Source organism: Sminthopsis crassicaudata, chromosome 6 (assembly GCF_048593235.1).
Source record: "Sminthopsis crassicaudata isolate SCR6 chromosome 6, ASM4859323v1, whole genome shotgun sequence".
Taxonomy (NCBI): domain Eukaryota; kingdom Metazoa; phylum Chordata; class Mammalia; order Dasyuromorphia; family Dasyuridae; genus Sminthopsis; species Sminthopsis crassicaudata.
Window position 1 is genome coordinate 84,527,482 of NC_133622.1, and position 17,841 is coordinate 84,545,322.

At 35.5% G+C, this 17,841-nt stretch overlaps 1 protein-coding gene across 7 annotated transcripts in view; it reads left to right on the top strand.

Moving 5' to 3' along the window:
• PALLD (palladin, cytoskeletal associated protein) overlaps positions 1-17,841 on the top strand; it is a 463,990-nt gene that overhangs the window by 349,998 nt on the left and 96,151 nt on the right. The window contains exon 1 of one of the 7 annotated variants that reach the window (XM_074272639.1): positions 3,904-4,021. The exons of 3 other annotated variants lie outside the window; for them this stretch is intronic. In XM_074272639.1, the coding sequence (XP_074128740.1) occupies positions 4,017-4,021 (5 nt within the window). In that variant the 5' untranslated portion in view covers positions 3,904-4,016. Of the gene's footprint in view, positions 1-3,903; positions 4,159-4,230; positions 4,322-4,950; positions 5,104-17,841 lie in introns of those variants that run through there. 3 more of the 7 variants (XM_074272642.1, XM_074272641.1, XM_074272640.1) reach the window with 3 other exon arrangements.

Consider the following 17,841-nt stretch of genomic DNA (forward strand, 5'->3'; position numbering starts at 1 on the left):
AGCTGGAGTCAGGACTACCTGAGTTCAAATCTGGCCTCCTGCATTATATGACTCAGGACAAGTCATTTCACTCTGTCTGTCTCATCTGTAAAATGATCTAGAGAAGGAAATGGCAAACCACAGTATCCTTGCCAAGAAAATTCCAAGTGGAATCTTGAAGAGTTGGACTGAAGTGAATAAAAGATAATTCTACAGTCAGTCACCATTCTTAGCTGACAAAATCTAGGCAAATTGCCTCCAAGCTAAGATTAAATCTTTTCTTTAGGACTATTTCAGTTACAGATTACTATCAAAAGTAGAATTAGACATTCCTAAGATCCTCTCCTTTTCAAGAAGCAAATTAATTGAACCCAAGCAAAAAGTAAACCAAGGAGGCAATTCATTGTCTTTACCCAGGAAAGCTATATTCTAGCTTCTCTTACTGTAGAGAGCACAATTCTGTTGGGGTGGCCATATTGTTCAAATGCCAAATGTAGGACTGCTAAAAAGATTATTTTATGGAGAACTCACACATGGCAAGCACTTACAAGGTGGTGTGATGTATCACAAAAGTGATACAAGGACACTCTCAAGTTCTAACTTTAGAATTGATTGTATGACATGGAAGATACTGGCACAGGACCCTCCAGCATGGTGTGCCCTCATCAGAGAAGGTGCTTGTGCAGAATTGAATTAGCTCAGAAGACGCACGAGATGTACAAAGTTAGAGAGGTCACTCCAAATGTTCACAGGGACTATTCGTGTCTAACCTGTGATAGATCACTCCAAGCTCCTACTGGTCTGATACACTATTATTATTATGTATTATGATACATAATCAGATACACTATAACTTGACTCTAAGATGGAGATATCATTTTGGTCTTCTTTGAGAATGAAGGACAGCAATCAACCAATTACAAAGCCCTAGTACTCTTATTGTATCCTTCCTGCTATACCATAAGGTTCATGAGGGGAAAGACCATTTCTAAACCATGTATTTTCCCCAATTTATGTTTTTAATTGCTGTTTCATAGAATGGAAATTTTCATTAATGACTTAGATTAGTTCTTTGAATACTCCTGAATCTGAGTTCTGCTAACTAAAGACCACAAAAATTTGCTCTCTAATGGTCACGTGAGTCCCTTCTTTCTAGAGTAAGCCATTTTCTTATTGGCAAGTAATTTTAACATGGGCTCTGAGATTCCTTCAAAGTATTATAGCATGGTATATCTATCTGAAGACTTGTAAAACCAGTATTACCACTTTTGACCTAGAGTATAACATGTTAAATAACTTGCAAAAACCCAGCTTTGGGCAAAATGAACAAATTTTGTATTGCCAAATTCAAATTGTTGTCACAACTGAAAAAAATGATTGAACAACAAATCATTTTTCAGTCATATCTGACTCTTCATGACTGTGGGGTTTTCTTGGTAGAGATAGTGAAGTGGTTTACCATTTCCTACTCCAACTCATTTTATAGATAAGGAAACTGAGGCAAACAAGGTTAAGTGACTTCTCAGTATCATACAACTAAGACCACATTTGAATTCAGGTCTTCCTGATTCCAGCCCCAGTGTGCTATCTTCTGTATCACCTAGCTGTCTGAACTAAAATTACCTTTTTTTCCTTGCTAGGGGGTGAAAAGATGGGTAGAAAGATGGGATTAAGATCTGTGATATTTGGCTGAAGGAAGAGAAGAACCATTTTTTTTCCATCATCAGAAGTCATTGCTATTTTGAGATCTGCTAATGCTAGTCCCCATTTACCCCATATTTTAAATTATTTAATTAATATGTTTTATGATAATCATTTTGTAATGATCCCCTCCTTTAAAGTATATAGCTCATGGTTATCATCTACTACCTCTTTGTTAAGAGGTAAAAGCACCACTTTTCTTTTTCTTGGTTCTTCTTGGTATTCATGTGTATCACTTCTCTATTTTTTATAATTTCATTTGATTCTATAAAATAATCAATTGAGGTTTTGATTGGTCCTGAATTAAATCTATAATTTGGCCTGAAGAATTATTTTTAAAAATTTTTGTTCAAGCTAAGTACAAATATGAGATGCCCTTGTATTTATTCAGTTCTTTGATTTCTATTAAAATCATTTTGAAATTAATTTTGAACAGGTCTCTTGAATGCTTCAATGAGTTGATGTCTAAACCTGTCATCTATCATTTTTTTTATTCTTGGTGATGCTACATAGAAATGCAGATTATTTAGTGGATTTATCTTTTCTATTAGTATATTTAAGCCATTTATTATCAGTGAGAAACATCTTGCAAAAGGCACAATACTACTTAAGAAAAAGGTCATTTATTTTATTCTTTCTGTGTGACCTCAAGCAAGTCTTCTTAAACTTTTTAAACTTCTTACCCCCCTTTTTGCTCTAGAAATTTTTATGTGACTCGGATATGTGGGCATATAAAATAGGTATACAAATCAAACATTTACTGATAATAAATCATAATTTCCCAATCCCACCTTCAATTATGAGACACCCATATGGAGCAGTGACTCACAGATTAAGAAGCTGGGTCCTAAAGGAAGGTTGGTTGATACAAGGGAGGTTTGGATTTGTATCTTTCCCACTGGATGACTACATCTTATGTGACCTAGGCAAGCCCCAAACCCCCATTACATTACTAAATTGAAAAATCAAAGAATAGTTCAGCTAGGAAAGACCTAAGAGCTGTCCCAGACCACTCATGTTACACGTGAGGAAATTGAGCTCCAGAGAGATTAAGTAATTTGCCCAACATCACACATTGAGTTAACGACAATCCTGGGTCTCCTGACTTCCTGGAACCAATGCTTGTCTTGGAATGACCCATGTGATTTCTTCGCTGCCAAATACCAACACTTTCAATGGCTAGATAGCTGTTGGTCAGTATGCTATTTTTCTCAGTGAGATCCTCCCGCATCTGTTGGTAGGTGTCATTGTCCACTTTGTGGGCAAGATTATCTAACTAGATATTTCTTTGGTTATTCAACTTTGGTTATATTCATTTCAATGCCAATTTTAAAAGTTTTACAGGTGTGGTCTTATTGTAGTGGTGGTGGCAATGGTCAGCTTGACTTAGGGGAAATACTATGAAGGTTCAATGAATGAAAAAGAGCTTCTTTCCTCCTAAAACTCAGATCGGTGACTTAGGCTCCAGAAGTAAATGAATAGAATTCTCAGCTACATTCCTGAGACGTTGCAAGGTGGATGTGACACATTTTACCCCAAGGGGTTCTGGATTCAGGTATTCTGTGACGATTAACACAGTAAACTAGTTGGACGACAGTATTTTATTTTTTTTTAATCCTTTAAAGAAATAAACAGTCACATTTCCCTATTGTGTTTTGATATAACTTTATTATATACCATAGATTTTGGTGCACCCTTGAAAGCATCATCAACTTGAAAATTATTTTCCCCTTCCCTCCCCCCCCACAAAAAAAAAAAAAAAAGCCAATATATTTAACTGCTCATGCTTCAGGACTAGCATTAATTCAAATAAACGCAAGCGGTTTCTTTTCCCCTGAATAGAACGCTGCTGTCTGGTTTACCATTGATTTCTTTTCAGGCTGTAATGGAAACAGACAAAAAAAGACCCTTGGAAAAAAAAAAGGGGGGGGGGTGAAGAAAAGCGTCCGCTGCCATGCAGCCAGGATCTCTGTTTGTACAAGAAGGAATGGGACAGATTCAAAACCTAACTTTTTTTTAAATCATTGCAGTTCTGGAAAACTTATTGAAATGTTGTCTGCCTAGTGAGAGGTCCTGGGGACCGAGAGGTTGGTGGGGTGGGGGTGAGCAAGACTGCAGGGAGAGTGAAATGTGGAAGAAAGGGGGCAGGGCAAACCCTCCACAAACCTGACGGTCACTCGGCTCTCAGGAGGAGGAGGAGGAGGCAAAAGGGAACAAGCAACGCCTCTTCTCCGGGCTGGAGCTGGGAGAGAGAGATTCCAACCACTCAGAGGAGGGAGGACTTTTATTCTGAAGGCCCGGAGAGACAGTAGCTTTTAAAGAAGGATCACTGAGTCATGAAGTTGGTGTTCTCCTTTGAGTAATCTGTATATATTATTGAGTACCTGCGAGGCTCCGCTGCAGTCCCCCAAAGTGCCAGCTTGGCCGGAGCGCTCTCCCTGCTGCTGCCGCCGCCGCCGCCGCCGCCGCCGCTGCTGGGTGGGTGGTTCCCCCCCTTCTCCTTCCATTCTTTCTCCTCCCTCCTTTTCTCTCTCTTTCTCTCTCAGTTCTCAATGGGTACCCAACTTTAAAAAAAAAAAAAAAAAAAAAAAAAAAAAAGGGAAAAGTTTAGAGTGGTCCCAGGATCTAAGGATTTGGCAAGGTAAGGTGAGGGGAATTCTGTTATTCAGCGGCAATAATCGGTGCCTTGGGGTTTTGCAAATTCTGCGCTTTTTTCAGGGGCGATAGCTGCCGGGCGAGTGGTGGGAAGCAGGCCGACCCGGCTAGACAATGATCTGATGATCCACTGGGGAAATGGATGGGACGTTTCCCCTTCCTCCCCCCCCCCCCCCCCAGGATACTTGTAAACTTCATCCCTATCTATGCGTGTCTTTCCGTCTTTCTTCCCTCCTTTCTCTCTTTTTTCCTTCTCTTTCTTTCTTTCCATCTTTTCCCCTTTCTTTTTTTCTCCTCTCTTCTCTTTTTCTCTTCTTTTTCTCTGTTTCTTTTCTCTGTCTCCTGCCTTCTTTCTCATTTCTCCCTTTTGATTGGATGGAAGCATGAGCCACCTTAGTCCCGGTTCCTCGAGAAAAAACAGCATCTTTCCTTTCTAGGACTCTTCTTCTAACTGTTGCTGCTTCTCATCTCTTTGCTACTGCTGCTTGGGGGAAGGGACTGGGCGTGGGGAAGCTGGGTCGTGTTGTGTGAGGGAGTGAGGAGTTGGGGGGTGCGGGGGAGAAGGAATCGTATTATTGATTTGAGTCCTTTGCGCCCTCATCTATTCAGCCAGGGGATTTCCTACTACCCCCACCCCTCTCTTTTATATTACTCTCTGAGACCTGAGACTGTGCTGCTCGGAAAGTTTGCAAGTTACTTTGGGAATTTGAGGAACAGTCAAGCCCAAAGTATCCCTCTGGCACTATTCTGGGGACGCCCTGGGGAAAGGTTGGTTGAATTAACTACTCCAAAGTAGAGATCCATGTGCATGTGCATGTGCATGTGTGTGTGTGTGTGTGTGTGTGTGTGTGTGTGTGTTCACACAACCCCCAAAATGGAGCAGTGCCCCGGTAGGGCTGTCTTTGGAGTCCTGTTTCTGAGAGAGAAATCTTCCTGAAAGTTTCCTAGCGGTGTCATTCTGATTAGAAGGACTTACTGTGGAGCATGCTGCCTGCATGAGGATGTGCTTAGAGAAACCTGGAACCAGTACTGGCCGGAGCAGAGACCTTACCAGCACCCCTGCACACACACTCACCCCACTCAGCCACTCAAGCAGGATTCCCTGCTTGAGCAGAAAATGGAGAGAAGGCTCCCCCCAAAAAACTAAACACAGTGCTTTAGAGAAAATGTTGAATTTGGAGTCAGAGGCCTTAAGTTGAGATTTCTGTCTCTGTCATGTTCTATTCCCTTTAGCTTTGGGCAAATCTGTAGGGCTCAGTTTTTCCATTTTGTAAGATGATGGGGTAAATTGGGAACCTTTAAGTTCTATATTAATGATGGCTGAAACTTCTTTCCACTTCTTTCATGCTCTGCCTTGAGAGACCAGCTTGTTATCCATAGGAGGGGGGTAATCTCTGCCCCCCCATGTGGGTTATAGAAGTGTCCCTTCTGTAGGGTTCTGAGATTGAGAGAAGGGAGGAGTAGGTTATGGGACTCTTTCATTTGCCCACACCCCATCTTTCTTGCTAGTTGCAGATCAGATCAAGCCAAATCCCAGCACATTTTTCAAGACACTACTATGTGGGTTTGCATTTTTGCCAGGGTCCAGTTCTTCCTCAGCCTCATATATAATTTCATAAGAATGTCAGACTTAATGTTTGGTCTGACTAGGCCTTAGGAGAGGAGAATATTACACTAAAATTGAGAGTACTTTTTCAGATTACTCCAGAGAAGTAATAATGTCTCTGATCCAAAGACACTTGACTAGAGGCCTATGGGGTAACTAGCTTTTTTTTTTTTTTTTTTTTTTTTTTTCTTTTCCAATGAGGGAGAAGGAGTAGCCAAGTGGTCTGGCATCATTAAAATTTTCCTAGCTTGCTTTAGGAAAGTAGCTCTGACTGCCATCCAAACCACTCAAGAATAAGCCACTAAATAGAAGGGAAAATTGACCAATTAATTGTTCAAGGATGGTAGTTTACATCATCTAATGAGGATTTTGGTTTGGGGGTGTGTTTGGAGTTTAAAATATGATGACAGCAAGCATTTCTTTTCTTTTTGGCACTTACCAAGAAAGAATGAAAGAAAGTAAGGTCCCAAGGAGAGAGACAATTTCCCCCTTTGGCTGGTGCAGTTTGATTTTGATTTGGTGGTGAAAGGTTTGGGTGCATTTTTTTTAAACTGATTGTTTCATAACCTCTAAAATAAGGAATATGATAGTAGATCTGAGTTTTCTTTTCCTTCTCCTCAGAGCAGAGATGCAACTCATTGATCTTAGTGTGATTTTATGACCACTGTGCTATAAACAAATAATAAAGTAATAACTGGACAGTCAGAGCTGTTCCAACTAACTCCTGGTTGTTAAACTCTGAATACTAGGTAAAAGGAGACTAGTGTTATTTCTTTTTCTAATGACTTCCTTGTTTCTAGTTGTTGATTCTAGCTAAGTTGTTGCCCATACAACTATCATGTACATTTGTCCACCTAAAAGAGCTAATACTTAAGACACTTCATATTTAATATTAAACCTTATATTAAAATTGGGAAAGTTGATAAAAGGAGCATAGAAAAAAGAGGAAAGACTATTATAGTCTTGGTTTTTTGTGATAATTTAAACTTGAGAATTGCAAAATTCTTGATTTACCATACAAAATAGAAGCTATTTTAGTTCAAGTGTTGTAAATTGTGAAATGACAGCATGATTAGGTCTTTCTTGATACATCACTTATTGATTCAATAAATGAAAGACATCCCACATACTGTTACTCTTGATGCTTGGTTCTAGCCCTAAAGTCATTAAGTATATTATTTGTATGTATTCATTTTTGTGATAGAGGCTTAGATTTAATGCCACTTACACATAACAGAATATATATTGATGTTAATAACTTAGGGCCTTCTTGTTAAGTCTCCTAAAACTAAGGTTATAGTTATGAGAAAGATTATATTGTTTTATTTTTCTCAATAGTTATACCAATAGCTCATTTGAGCCTCTAATATCATACTCTATTTTATTATTATCATTAGGAGAAAATTTTGTAGAGCTTACCAAGAATTCATTGCTCGCAGTACTCAGTTCACCATTTCTACAGAGTACTATTAATATGCTCCTAAATTTCAAACTTATAGGGACTTTAAAGACTAAAGAGTTCTCAATCTTTATTGTGTCATAAACATATTTGATAATTTGGCGAAACCTAGCAACTCCGCGGAATAATGGCTTCAAATGCATACACAAGATAACAAATGAAACCAGTTATGTTGAAATATAGCTGTCAAAAACATTTTAAGTTCATGGACCCCAGATTAGAACCCTTGAAATTCTAGTCCAAACTCTTCATTTTAGAGATGAAGAATCTGAATCCCTTAGATGTTGTGATTTAATCAAGATCATAAAGTGAATAAATGTGAGACATGATATTTGAACCCCAATCCTCTGATTGCAAAACCAATGTTCCATGCTTCTTGACAAAAAATTACTCTGGTAATTTTTCCACCATCTTCTGAACTTCTTTTATACTCTTCAGGTATTATAATATATGTCAGGGTATATACATGAGTATATATGTTTACATATATATGTACTTATAGAAAATTATACTATTTAAATGGCATCAAAAGGTTTTTTGTTTTATGACTATGTTTCACCACACCTTCTATTTTATCTATGTGCCTTGTACAATCTGACTTGAAAATATGCATGCAAGACACTCTGGTACTTTGGTAGAGCTGTGATTTTATCTGATTTGGATCTTGGAGACTAATGAGTATTATGTGAGTGTTCCTGGGTCCCCATATGTTTACTCTTGTATAGTCTTACTGATTGTTACATTGGCCAAATTTTCCATTTTAAAAAGTAGAAGCTAAGGATATTTTGACTTTTTTCTCAACAATGACATTTTCTGTCTTCAGAAGCATACAAGGCATATATATATATATATATATATATATATATATATATATAGAGAGAGAGAGAGAGAGAGAGAGAGAGAGAGAGAGAGAGAGAGAGAGAGAGAGAGAGAGTCTCTATTCTAATGATGTTATGAATGGTGACCTGGCTCCCATATTAAAGACAGAGAAATATGGAGGACTCTTACCCAGAATAAGCAGAAACAAAACCAAGATACAACTCAGTGTTCTGATTCAAACCACTATTATGAAATGTGGTTGGAAGTGAACTCCATATGACTTACCTAATTAAAAGATCTTTGTTGAGAAAGCATCTGTACCAGAAGATGCTATCAAAGAACTTGGCTTTTTAATGGCATGGATTGTTTTTTGTTTCTTTGTTTTGATTTGGCCTTTTAAAAAAATTTTGTGTGTGCACTGTATACATATTACAGTGATATAGAAGATGCTAAGTAAATGTTTGCTAATTTGTTGGATGGAATCAGAGAGAAAAGAATTGTAAGGCATGGATGAAAAAAGAGGCACTAGAGGGTATATTCCAAGGTGTTTCTTATGGGAAAATTAGAACTGTAGGACTAAGAAGTCTCCAAAAGGCATCTTTCCATGAATTTACCTAGTACCTATAAAGAAATTATGACGTGAGCAAAAAAAGGAAAGGGAAATGTATTTTTTTTTAAATTGGAGGAATATCTGTATCAGAGAGTAAGATTAAATAGGGCAGATATTTCTCCCCACGTTGTAAAAACCATGTGGCCTTTGCCTTAATAGTTCTGTGTTTTGGGTTAACCATAATTATGTATGGAAACCATTCCAGTTAGGTGAGCCTGTCCCACTGAAGGATTTTGAAGAATGACAAGGAAGGAAACAAACTGAAAATATGGCAAGGTTAGATAATGTTGGTTATGAGCGTTCTTTCTAAAAGTATCTTCACTTTACTGCCAATGCCTAAGATGATTAATTTATATAGCTCTGGTATGTACTTTGGAACAAGCAAAGACTGGCTTGGATTTTTTGGGTGTTTTTTTTTTTTCCCTTTGGTTTTTTGATGGAAAAGATTTCCTCCAGAGAGAGAGAGAGAGACACTGTCATTTGCAAAGAAGCTGGGTCAACCAGAAGAAATGGCTAATCAGAATTTCATAGTTTCTTTTAATAACTGGCTTGAATTTGTTTTTTTGATTTATAGCGTTAAAAGTATATCCACAAGAAAAGGTATATGATTATTCAAGTAGGGTTGGTGATATAATACCAAGTAAAGTTAGAAAATTCAAATTGAACGTTAAAGGTCTACTTTACTCCTCAGACAGATTTTCTCTTTACACCTGAAACTCCAGAGACGGGATAAAGTGTCCCTTCAGAGTAGTGAAGTCTGTCCAGTCAATCAACAAGCAGATCTTTGTTTTTCTACATGCCAGGAACTATCTTAAATTCTGGGCACACAAAGAAAATAATAAAACAATCTCTGTCCTCAGGGGGCTTATAATGTATCAAAAAGATAGGATATTTCCCACTGTAAGAAAGCCAAACAGTACATTTTTTGAAGTGAGATTTCCTTGTCACAGTAAGATGTTGTTATTGAAATGCAGTTCACTTTTTTCATTAATGTGAATTTAATCCAAATTTCAATGTATTGAGCAAATCCTATTTTTTGAATTTTCACTAAGAAGTTAGACATTATTATTAGCCATTTCTTCACTTTTAAAAATCAAATCTTCAGTAGTAGAAGGAAGTTATACTACCCCAAGAGAAAATATTAAGACCTTTTATTTTTGTTTCTTAATATCATTGACGATCAAGCTATTCATTTAATGGATAGCCTCTCTATTTTGTATGACTTATCTTTTTCTTAATTTTTGTTCATTCCTCTATTCTCTGAATTCATAAAGATGTTAATGTGTGTAATGTGTATATGTATATAAATATATTCTTTACAATATTATCTAATTATATATGTATCATCTTATCTCCTTTGATAGATTTCAAGCTTCTTGAGGATGTAAATGGATCAGATAATTTCGAATTGGAAGGGAGTTTACAGAGCATCTGCATCAAATGCAAAATTTTACATTTAAGAAAACTGACATCCAGAAAGATTACTTGTCCAGTGTTTCACATAGGAGACAGCCAAACTGGATTTCAACTGAGGTTTTCTGATTCTAAATATTATAACTTCCATTATACTAAAGCTGATTGTCTTACACTTCAGTTTTTCACTAAGATTAGCATAATGCTGGGCTTGTGATAGCTTTACATTTCATTGACTTTTTAATTTTTCAGTCAATGAATGTGTTTTGTTGTAAATGTGTCTGTAGAAGCGTATAAGAATAAGAAGGAAGCAATATAACCAAAGTTAAGGTAGGAGAGTAGTTGACAGTATTTAATACTGCAGGGAGAATGAAGACTAAAGACACATTGAAATTAAGAGCTAAGATAGAGAGATTTCAGCAATGTGACTAAAATTAGAACACAGTTTTCAATGTTTTGAGAGAATAATTATTGAGGAAGTTAAGATAGCAAATGTAGATTATTCTTTAGACATGGAAGGAATTCCCCTCATTATGCAGATTAGGAAAATGAGATTTAGGGAGGTTAAATTATGCCCAAGGTGTCAGCATTCTTGCTGTTATACCTCACTACTTAAACCAGGATGTAGACTTGGGCTATGATTATATCTAGATAAGCAATGTTGAAGTTAGAGAATTAGGAAGAAAAAAAAAAAAAACTGGACTATAATGTATTAATCAACAATAAACTTTCATTAAGCACCTCTTACCAATCAGGCTTTGGAAATACAAGAACAGACATGAACAGGATCTCTGCCCTCAAGAAGTTTGCAATCTACAGATGGGGGAGAAAAAATAAGTAGATGAAAAGTATCTAAAGCCAAGATAATGAACAATATCATAGAGTGATTAGTCAACAGTATTAAGTTGCAGGGAGATCTAGCAGTACGGGAACTGAGAAAAAAGACAGAAAGCTATTTCATTAGAGTTATAGGGATAAAAGCAAGATCACAAGTGGTACAGTGTAGACTGTTCTTTAAGAAATTTTAAAGATTCACAGGCAATGACCCAAGATTAATTGTGAAGATTCTCTCGAATGGGCAGACCTAAGAGAGAGTTAGAGAATAAGGCATAATGATGTGATGTTTTACAAACAAGGAAGGAAAGAATCAGTGGAAGACTTGAAAATACAAGAATAAAGAGCTATGATAGTGGTAAAGCAAGATATGGGAGAAGCTAGGAGAGGATGGCATGAATGGAAAAGATCTAGCCTCCACAAGATGAAAAGCCAAATCTTTTTCAAGTTCAATCTTCTGTGAATTTGCATAGAGATCTAATTTATAATTATCCAAGCTGTCTACCAGCATACATAATTCTTTCTCTTCAAAGTCAGTTTAATTCTGGAATCCTCTTTTGATTATTACAGAAGTTCAAATTTATTTTTAGTGTTTGTTTTTCCCCAATAGGAAAATATATCATCCAAATTCCTATATACAGCTTTATGAAGCAGATGATTGTTTTTGTTGTTGCAACTTACCTACTAGAATCACCATGGCAGCACAATTTTAAACAAAGCAAGAGTGCTTCCTGAGTGAGTGAGGAATCCAGGCATTTGGCATTTCTGTCAACACCTTTCACTGTACTTGTTTTAAAACTAAAATTATGACTATTTTTTTTTCCAGTGTTGGAAGATTGAGTAATGGCCCCCTGATTTGACCACTATCATAGTTGACAGAATCTGCCAAATGGCCCATCAGGTGAAAGTAGAACATGTCCCATGAAAGACACTTGGGAAATGAATTCTTTTCAAAGTTTATTGATATCTCTGTTTTTACACCACAGTACTTTCCAGATATAGCCCTCTCACACACATACTCTCTTGTGACAAAAGAAAATAGTTAAGCAAAATTGGTGTTTATCACAGTTATATCTCAGTATAGGCAACATTCCAAAACTCTGGCCAATTGCCCTCTTCTCCTACATTAAAAGAAAGTGTATTTTGTCATGTATTTTCCTGGACCAAAATTGGTCATTACAATTAATTAGTTTGGTGACCCTTTTATATTACATAATGATTGGGTACGTTATTCTCCTGGATCTGAAAGCTTTGTTTTTTAGTAGTTTACACAAGTCTTCTCATGATTTTTTGAATTCCTTATGTTCTTATGATGTAATAATATTCCATTACATTATTATACAATCTTCATACAGCAATCTCCCAACTAATGAACACCAACTTTGTTTCCAAGTGGTTTTTAAGTTGTTTTGCTGTCCCTAAGAACTGCTTCCATAAAAATGGAACTTTTGACTGACTTCATTTGATTATAACTTCAGTAGTAGGATTTCTAGGTCAAAAGTTATGAGATTAGGGACTTTTCTAGCATAATTCCAAAGCGGGAAATCATTTCTAAAGTAACGTTCAGAAAACTTGTACATTCATTATCCCTGCATCTCTTCATAGAGTAAGAAAGAGTCTATTCTTCAGAGCATGATGCAGTTTCGTGTAGAAGGTCATAGTTGTATTTTAATTATTCTAGTTTAGCTTAGTTGTGATGAGTCCAAACAATAAGAATGTGTCAAACCATTTTTGTCTATTATTTGAGCTTATGTTATCAGCATTAGTAATGTGAAATATGTTTTAGGCAGCTGCAGTAATAACTCAAAACCAATTGACTAGGATTCTGAATCTGTCCATCTCCTAAAGTGCTGGTACATGAGATTTTTGTAGACTTTTTAATAGCAGAAAAATCATCATGGATAACAAGGCGACTTTCCAAGTCCATCCTTCTCTTGGCCTTTTTAGCATTCCATGTAGCATCACTTTAACTACTGCTTTTACAATGCTGTTTATGTGACAGTTCCTTATGGAAACATCCAACATCCAAAACAACTTTGCCAGCTTTTTTCCTTTCTCATCTGGGCGCCAAACTGTCTTGAATCAGAATGCAAGTGGATGATTAAACAATAGTCTCACAATCCTCATAGGAAGTGGATTCTGTCTATATTTTTAAGTTTGGGGTTTTAGAGATGCTTAAATCTAGGCCATGGATTTTAAACCTGAAGGTCATGGATCTCTAAGTGGTCTGTGCATAGTTTTCATGGGTTCTATAAACTTGTGGGGAAATTATATTTTTATTTCAATGTAAAGATTTACTTTAAAATTACATATATATATATATGTGTGTGTGTGTGTGTGTAGAATACATATATACATACATACTATGTATGTTTATATATCTGAGAAGAGGTCCATGACTCAGAAAAGATAAAGGTTCTCTGATCTATGACAAACGCTATGATATCGACCAAGAAGTATGGTATCAAACGTTAAGGACCCAATTTTCTGTCCAGTGTTTAAATAGTTTGAATATTAGATGAGCTTTCCTAAACACCAAATGTTTGACTTCATTATTGAGATCCCATACCTTTGATTTTCTTAGCTCAGGGAACTCTGGTGTGGAAACTCCACCCATGAATTTTGTCATCAAATTTAAAACTCATCTGTAATTTTTATCTTAAAGAATTGAATGGCGGTTTAGAGATTCAGAAGTAATACACAGCTAGTATTTCTCAGCAGCGAATTTTGAACCTAAAGTCCTCCCAAATCCAAGGCTAGCACTCTTGCCCCCCACCCCATGATGTCTCTACATATCGTTTACTTAGGGGAGATGTTAGCTCAGAGAAAAAATATGTCAGTTTACTAATTGTTTCCTCTTGAAAACTTCCACAAAGAGCAATTGCATCATTTTCCAGAAACTGAAACACAGATGGCAAGGCAACCACTATAAAAATGCAAACATTTAACAGGATAAATGTCTTAAGAAAATTCCCAAATTTTAAATTGCAAAAGATCAGTCTGCTTCAGAGAAATTACTCCAATTTAAGATTATTGTGTGAGTTAGCAAGGGAAACCAGCAATGATACACTGGAACTAGATGTTCCAGCCTAACCGTACTAGTAAGCTTGGATACCAGTCATGGTACAGGAGCTATGGAGAATGATATACTGTGATGATGAACATCCAAGACATCTAAGAAATTTTTCTAGGAAAATGATCACTGTCTCTCAATATGACTACTCGTTAAGTGTCTTCATTTGTATAATCCCCATTTTTGCCACACTTTATACCACCCAAGAAGTTCGTTATACATTTATAAAAAATTTTTTAAATTAAATCTCTTACCATTTTTAATCTTTTTCCTAGAAAGTTGAGGAAGAGTTTCCTCTTTGAGGACATACTATCCCAAATTTTGAAACTCTTAAGGAAAGTTAACTTCCTGTCTCATATTCTTTTCTTGTATTATCACTTAAATAAGAGATTGTCCTATGTGAAGATCTACTAAAATTCCACTAACATATTATTATAATCCTAATAATTATTATAATATTAAGTCTTATATTATTAAAATTTTTTCTCATGTAAAGCCCTCAAGTGAACTGACATTTTTCCTTGAGTTAATATTTCTCCATAAGTAATACATGTATATTTTAATCTTATGTGCTTGGTAAGTACAAATCCTTGTTTGCAAGTAGAAATTTGAATGTGACTTATTGAGTATATATTGTTTCCAATTTCAAAAAAATCCTTGGCTTATTGGAATTTGTTTGAGTAAAATACATGTTTATGAAAATATAGTCTACTCCTGGTAGATACCAGAGAAAAGTCTTCTTTTAAATTTTATTTTAATAGTATATTACTTTTCCAATTACATGTAAAAATGGTCTTCAGTGTTCATTTTTATAAGGTTTTGAGTTCCAATTTATTATTCTCTCTTCTTTCCTTACCTCCCCTCTCACCATGTTAGTAATAAGCAGTTTGATACAAGTCATATCAATTTTTAATATATTTCCAAGAGAGTTGTGTTGGGAAGAAAAATCAGAACAAAAGGGGAAAATTCTTGAAAGGAAAAAAAAGGTGAAAATAGTATACTTCAATCCATATTCAGTTTCCATAGTTCTTTCTCTGGTTGTGGATGGCATTTTCTATCCAAAGTTTATTTTATTGCCTTGGATCACTGAATTGCTGAAACAGCTAAGTCTATCATAGTTTGTCTTCACACATTCTTGCTGATCCTATGTGCAGTGTTTTCCTCGTTCTACTCATTTCACTCAGCATCAGTTCATGTAAGTCTTTCTGGACTTTTCTGAAATACCATTTCTTATAAAATAATAGTATTCCATTACATTCTTATACCATAACTTGTTCAGCCAATCCTCAATTGATGGTCATCCACTCATTTTCCAGTTCCTTGCCACCACAAAAAGAACTGACACAAACATTTTTTGCATATGTGGGTTCTTTTCCCTTTTTTATGATCTCTTTGAGATATAGATCCAGGAATGATACTGCTAGATCAAAGGGCATGCACAGCTTTTTGTTTTTTTCTTAATAGTATTTTACTTTTTCAAATAAAGTAAAGATAGTTTTAAACATTCATTTTTGCAAGATTTTGTGTTCCAGAGTTTTTCTCTCTCATTTCTTTATCTCCCCTTCTCCAAGACAGCAAGCAATCTGATATAGGTTAAAATATATGTAATTCTTTTAAGCATATTTCCATATTTGTCATTTTGTACAAGAAAAATCAGACCAAAAGAGAAACAATCATGAGAAAGAAAAACCCAATTCTGAAAATACTATTCTTTGATCCACATTCATTCTCCACAGTTTTCAATCTGGATACAGATTGCATTTTCCCTCCCAGGTCTATTGGAATTCCCTTGAATCAATGAATTGTTGAGAAGAACCAAGTCTATCACAGCTGATCATCACATAATTTTGTTATTGTGTACAATGTTCTCTTGGTTCTGCTCACTTCACTCAGCATAGATTCACGTACGTCTTTCCAGGATTTTCTGAAATCAGCCTACTTATCATTCCTTATAGAACGATAATATTCCATAACATTCATATACCATAATTTATTCAGCTATTCTCCAACTGATGGGCATCCACTCAATTTCCAGTTCCTTGTCACGACAAAAAGGGTTGCTACAAACATTTTTGCACATGTGGGTCCTTTTTACTCTTTTTATGATCTCTTTGGAATATAGATTAAGTTGAGACTACTGGATCAAAGGATATGCACAATTTTACAGCCTGTGGGGCATAGTTCCAAATTGCTCTCCAGAATGGCTAGATCAATTCACAACTCCACTAACAATGCAATGGAATTCCAGTCTTCCCACATGTCCTCCAACATTTAACATCAACTTTTTCTATCATCTTAACCAATTTGGTATATGTGAAGTGATACCTCAGGGTTGTTTTGATTTGCATTTATCTAATCACTAGTGATTTAAAGCATTTTTTTTAATGTGACCATAGATAGCTTTGATTTCTTCATCTGAAAACTGTTTCTTTATATCCTTTGACTATTAATCAACTGGGGAATTTATTGTATTCTTATAAATTTGACTCAGTTCCTAGGGAAAAGGTCTTAATGATTGTCCTGGTTTAGAAGAACCAAAAATGTTTTCCTTCTGTTCTTCTGTCTGTTGAACTTCTGGTTTCCTTTGAGAATTAGCTCAAATGCTACCTTTTGTAGGAGACTTCCTACTCCCTCTAGTGCTGATGCTTTCCAAAATTATCTCAATCTGCTGTGTTTGTGCATGTGCCTACTTCTGCCCATGTTTTCTCTCAGAAAGTAAGTGACTATTTTGCTTTTGTTTATCAAGTCCAGTGATGGGTATACTATAAATGCTTAAATATGCTTGATTGCACATTTATCTGGAAGAACTCTTATCTATTTATTTATGTTCTAATTTATATTAAATTTATTTATGTATATCGCTATGCAATGTACATAATTTCTATTGAATTTTATATTCTTTAGAGGATTTTAAGTTTTGTTAGGGCATAGGCCATGTCTTACTCATCTTTGTATGAGTAAGGACTCAGGATTTAGCAAAATGCCCTACACAGACTAATCTCACACTTGATTTACTGAATGAAAAAAGGATATGGTAAAATAGCATTCAAGAATAGCACAATAAAACTTGAATTACACATTTTATTATGAAATGTTTACTTAAATCTCAAGAGCTTTCATTGTAACATAATCCTGTACTTTAACTCTATGGAGAATCTTGGTTTTCTGTAACGCCTTTAATATGTAGTGATTTAATATCCTGTGCAGATTGCTAATAAATGGTTTAATGTACTTCATTTAAAAATATAATATTCATAAAGTTGTATAACGATATTGTTAATATTCAGTCATTTGTAAAATTAGCAAGAACTATGAAAGGAAATTCTGATATATAGTAGTCTCAGTATATTTTTTGCATGTGGTTTCTTTTTTAAATGTGTGTATATCGGTTTTTGGAATTTCTTTGGACTTTGAGGTGATTAACTAAGTTTTTCCTCAACACTGTAGTTTAGCTGAGCTTTCAATAATAATAATCCTTTTATTTTTTTGCACCTTGAATCATTTTTTAAAAATTCTTCACTTGTAATTGTATAGGTAATTCTCAAAAATCATGTATCTACTGAAATGTTTAAAGCATTCAAGCTTAGGGGAAGAAAGACCAAAGATTAAAGGATTTGAAAAAATCTGAAAGCAGAACTTTCCTACATATATATTTACATCAAATTAGACTGCAACTGAAGGTCATCCTGTAG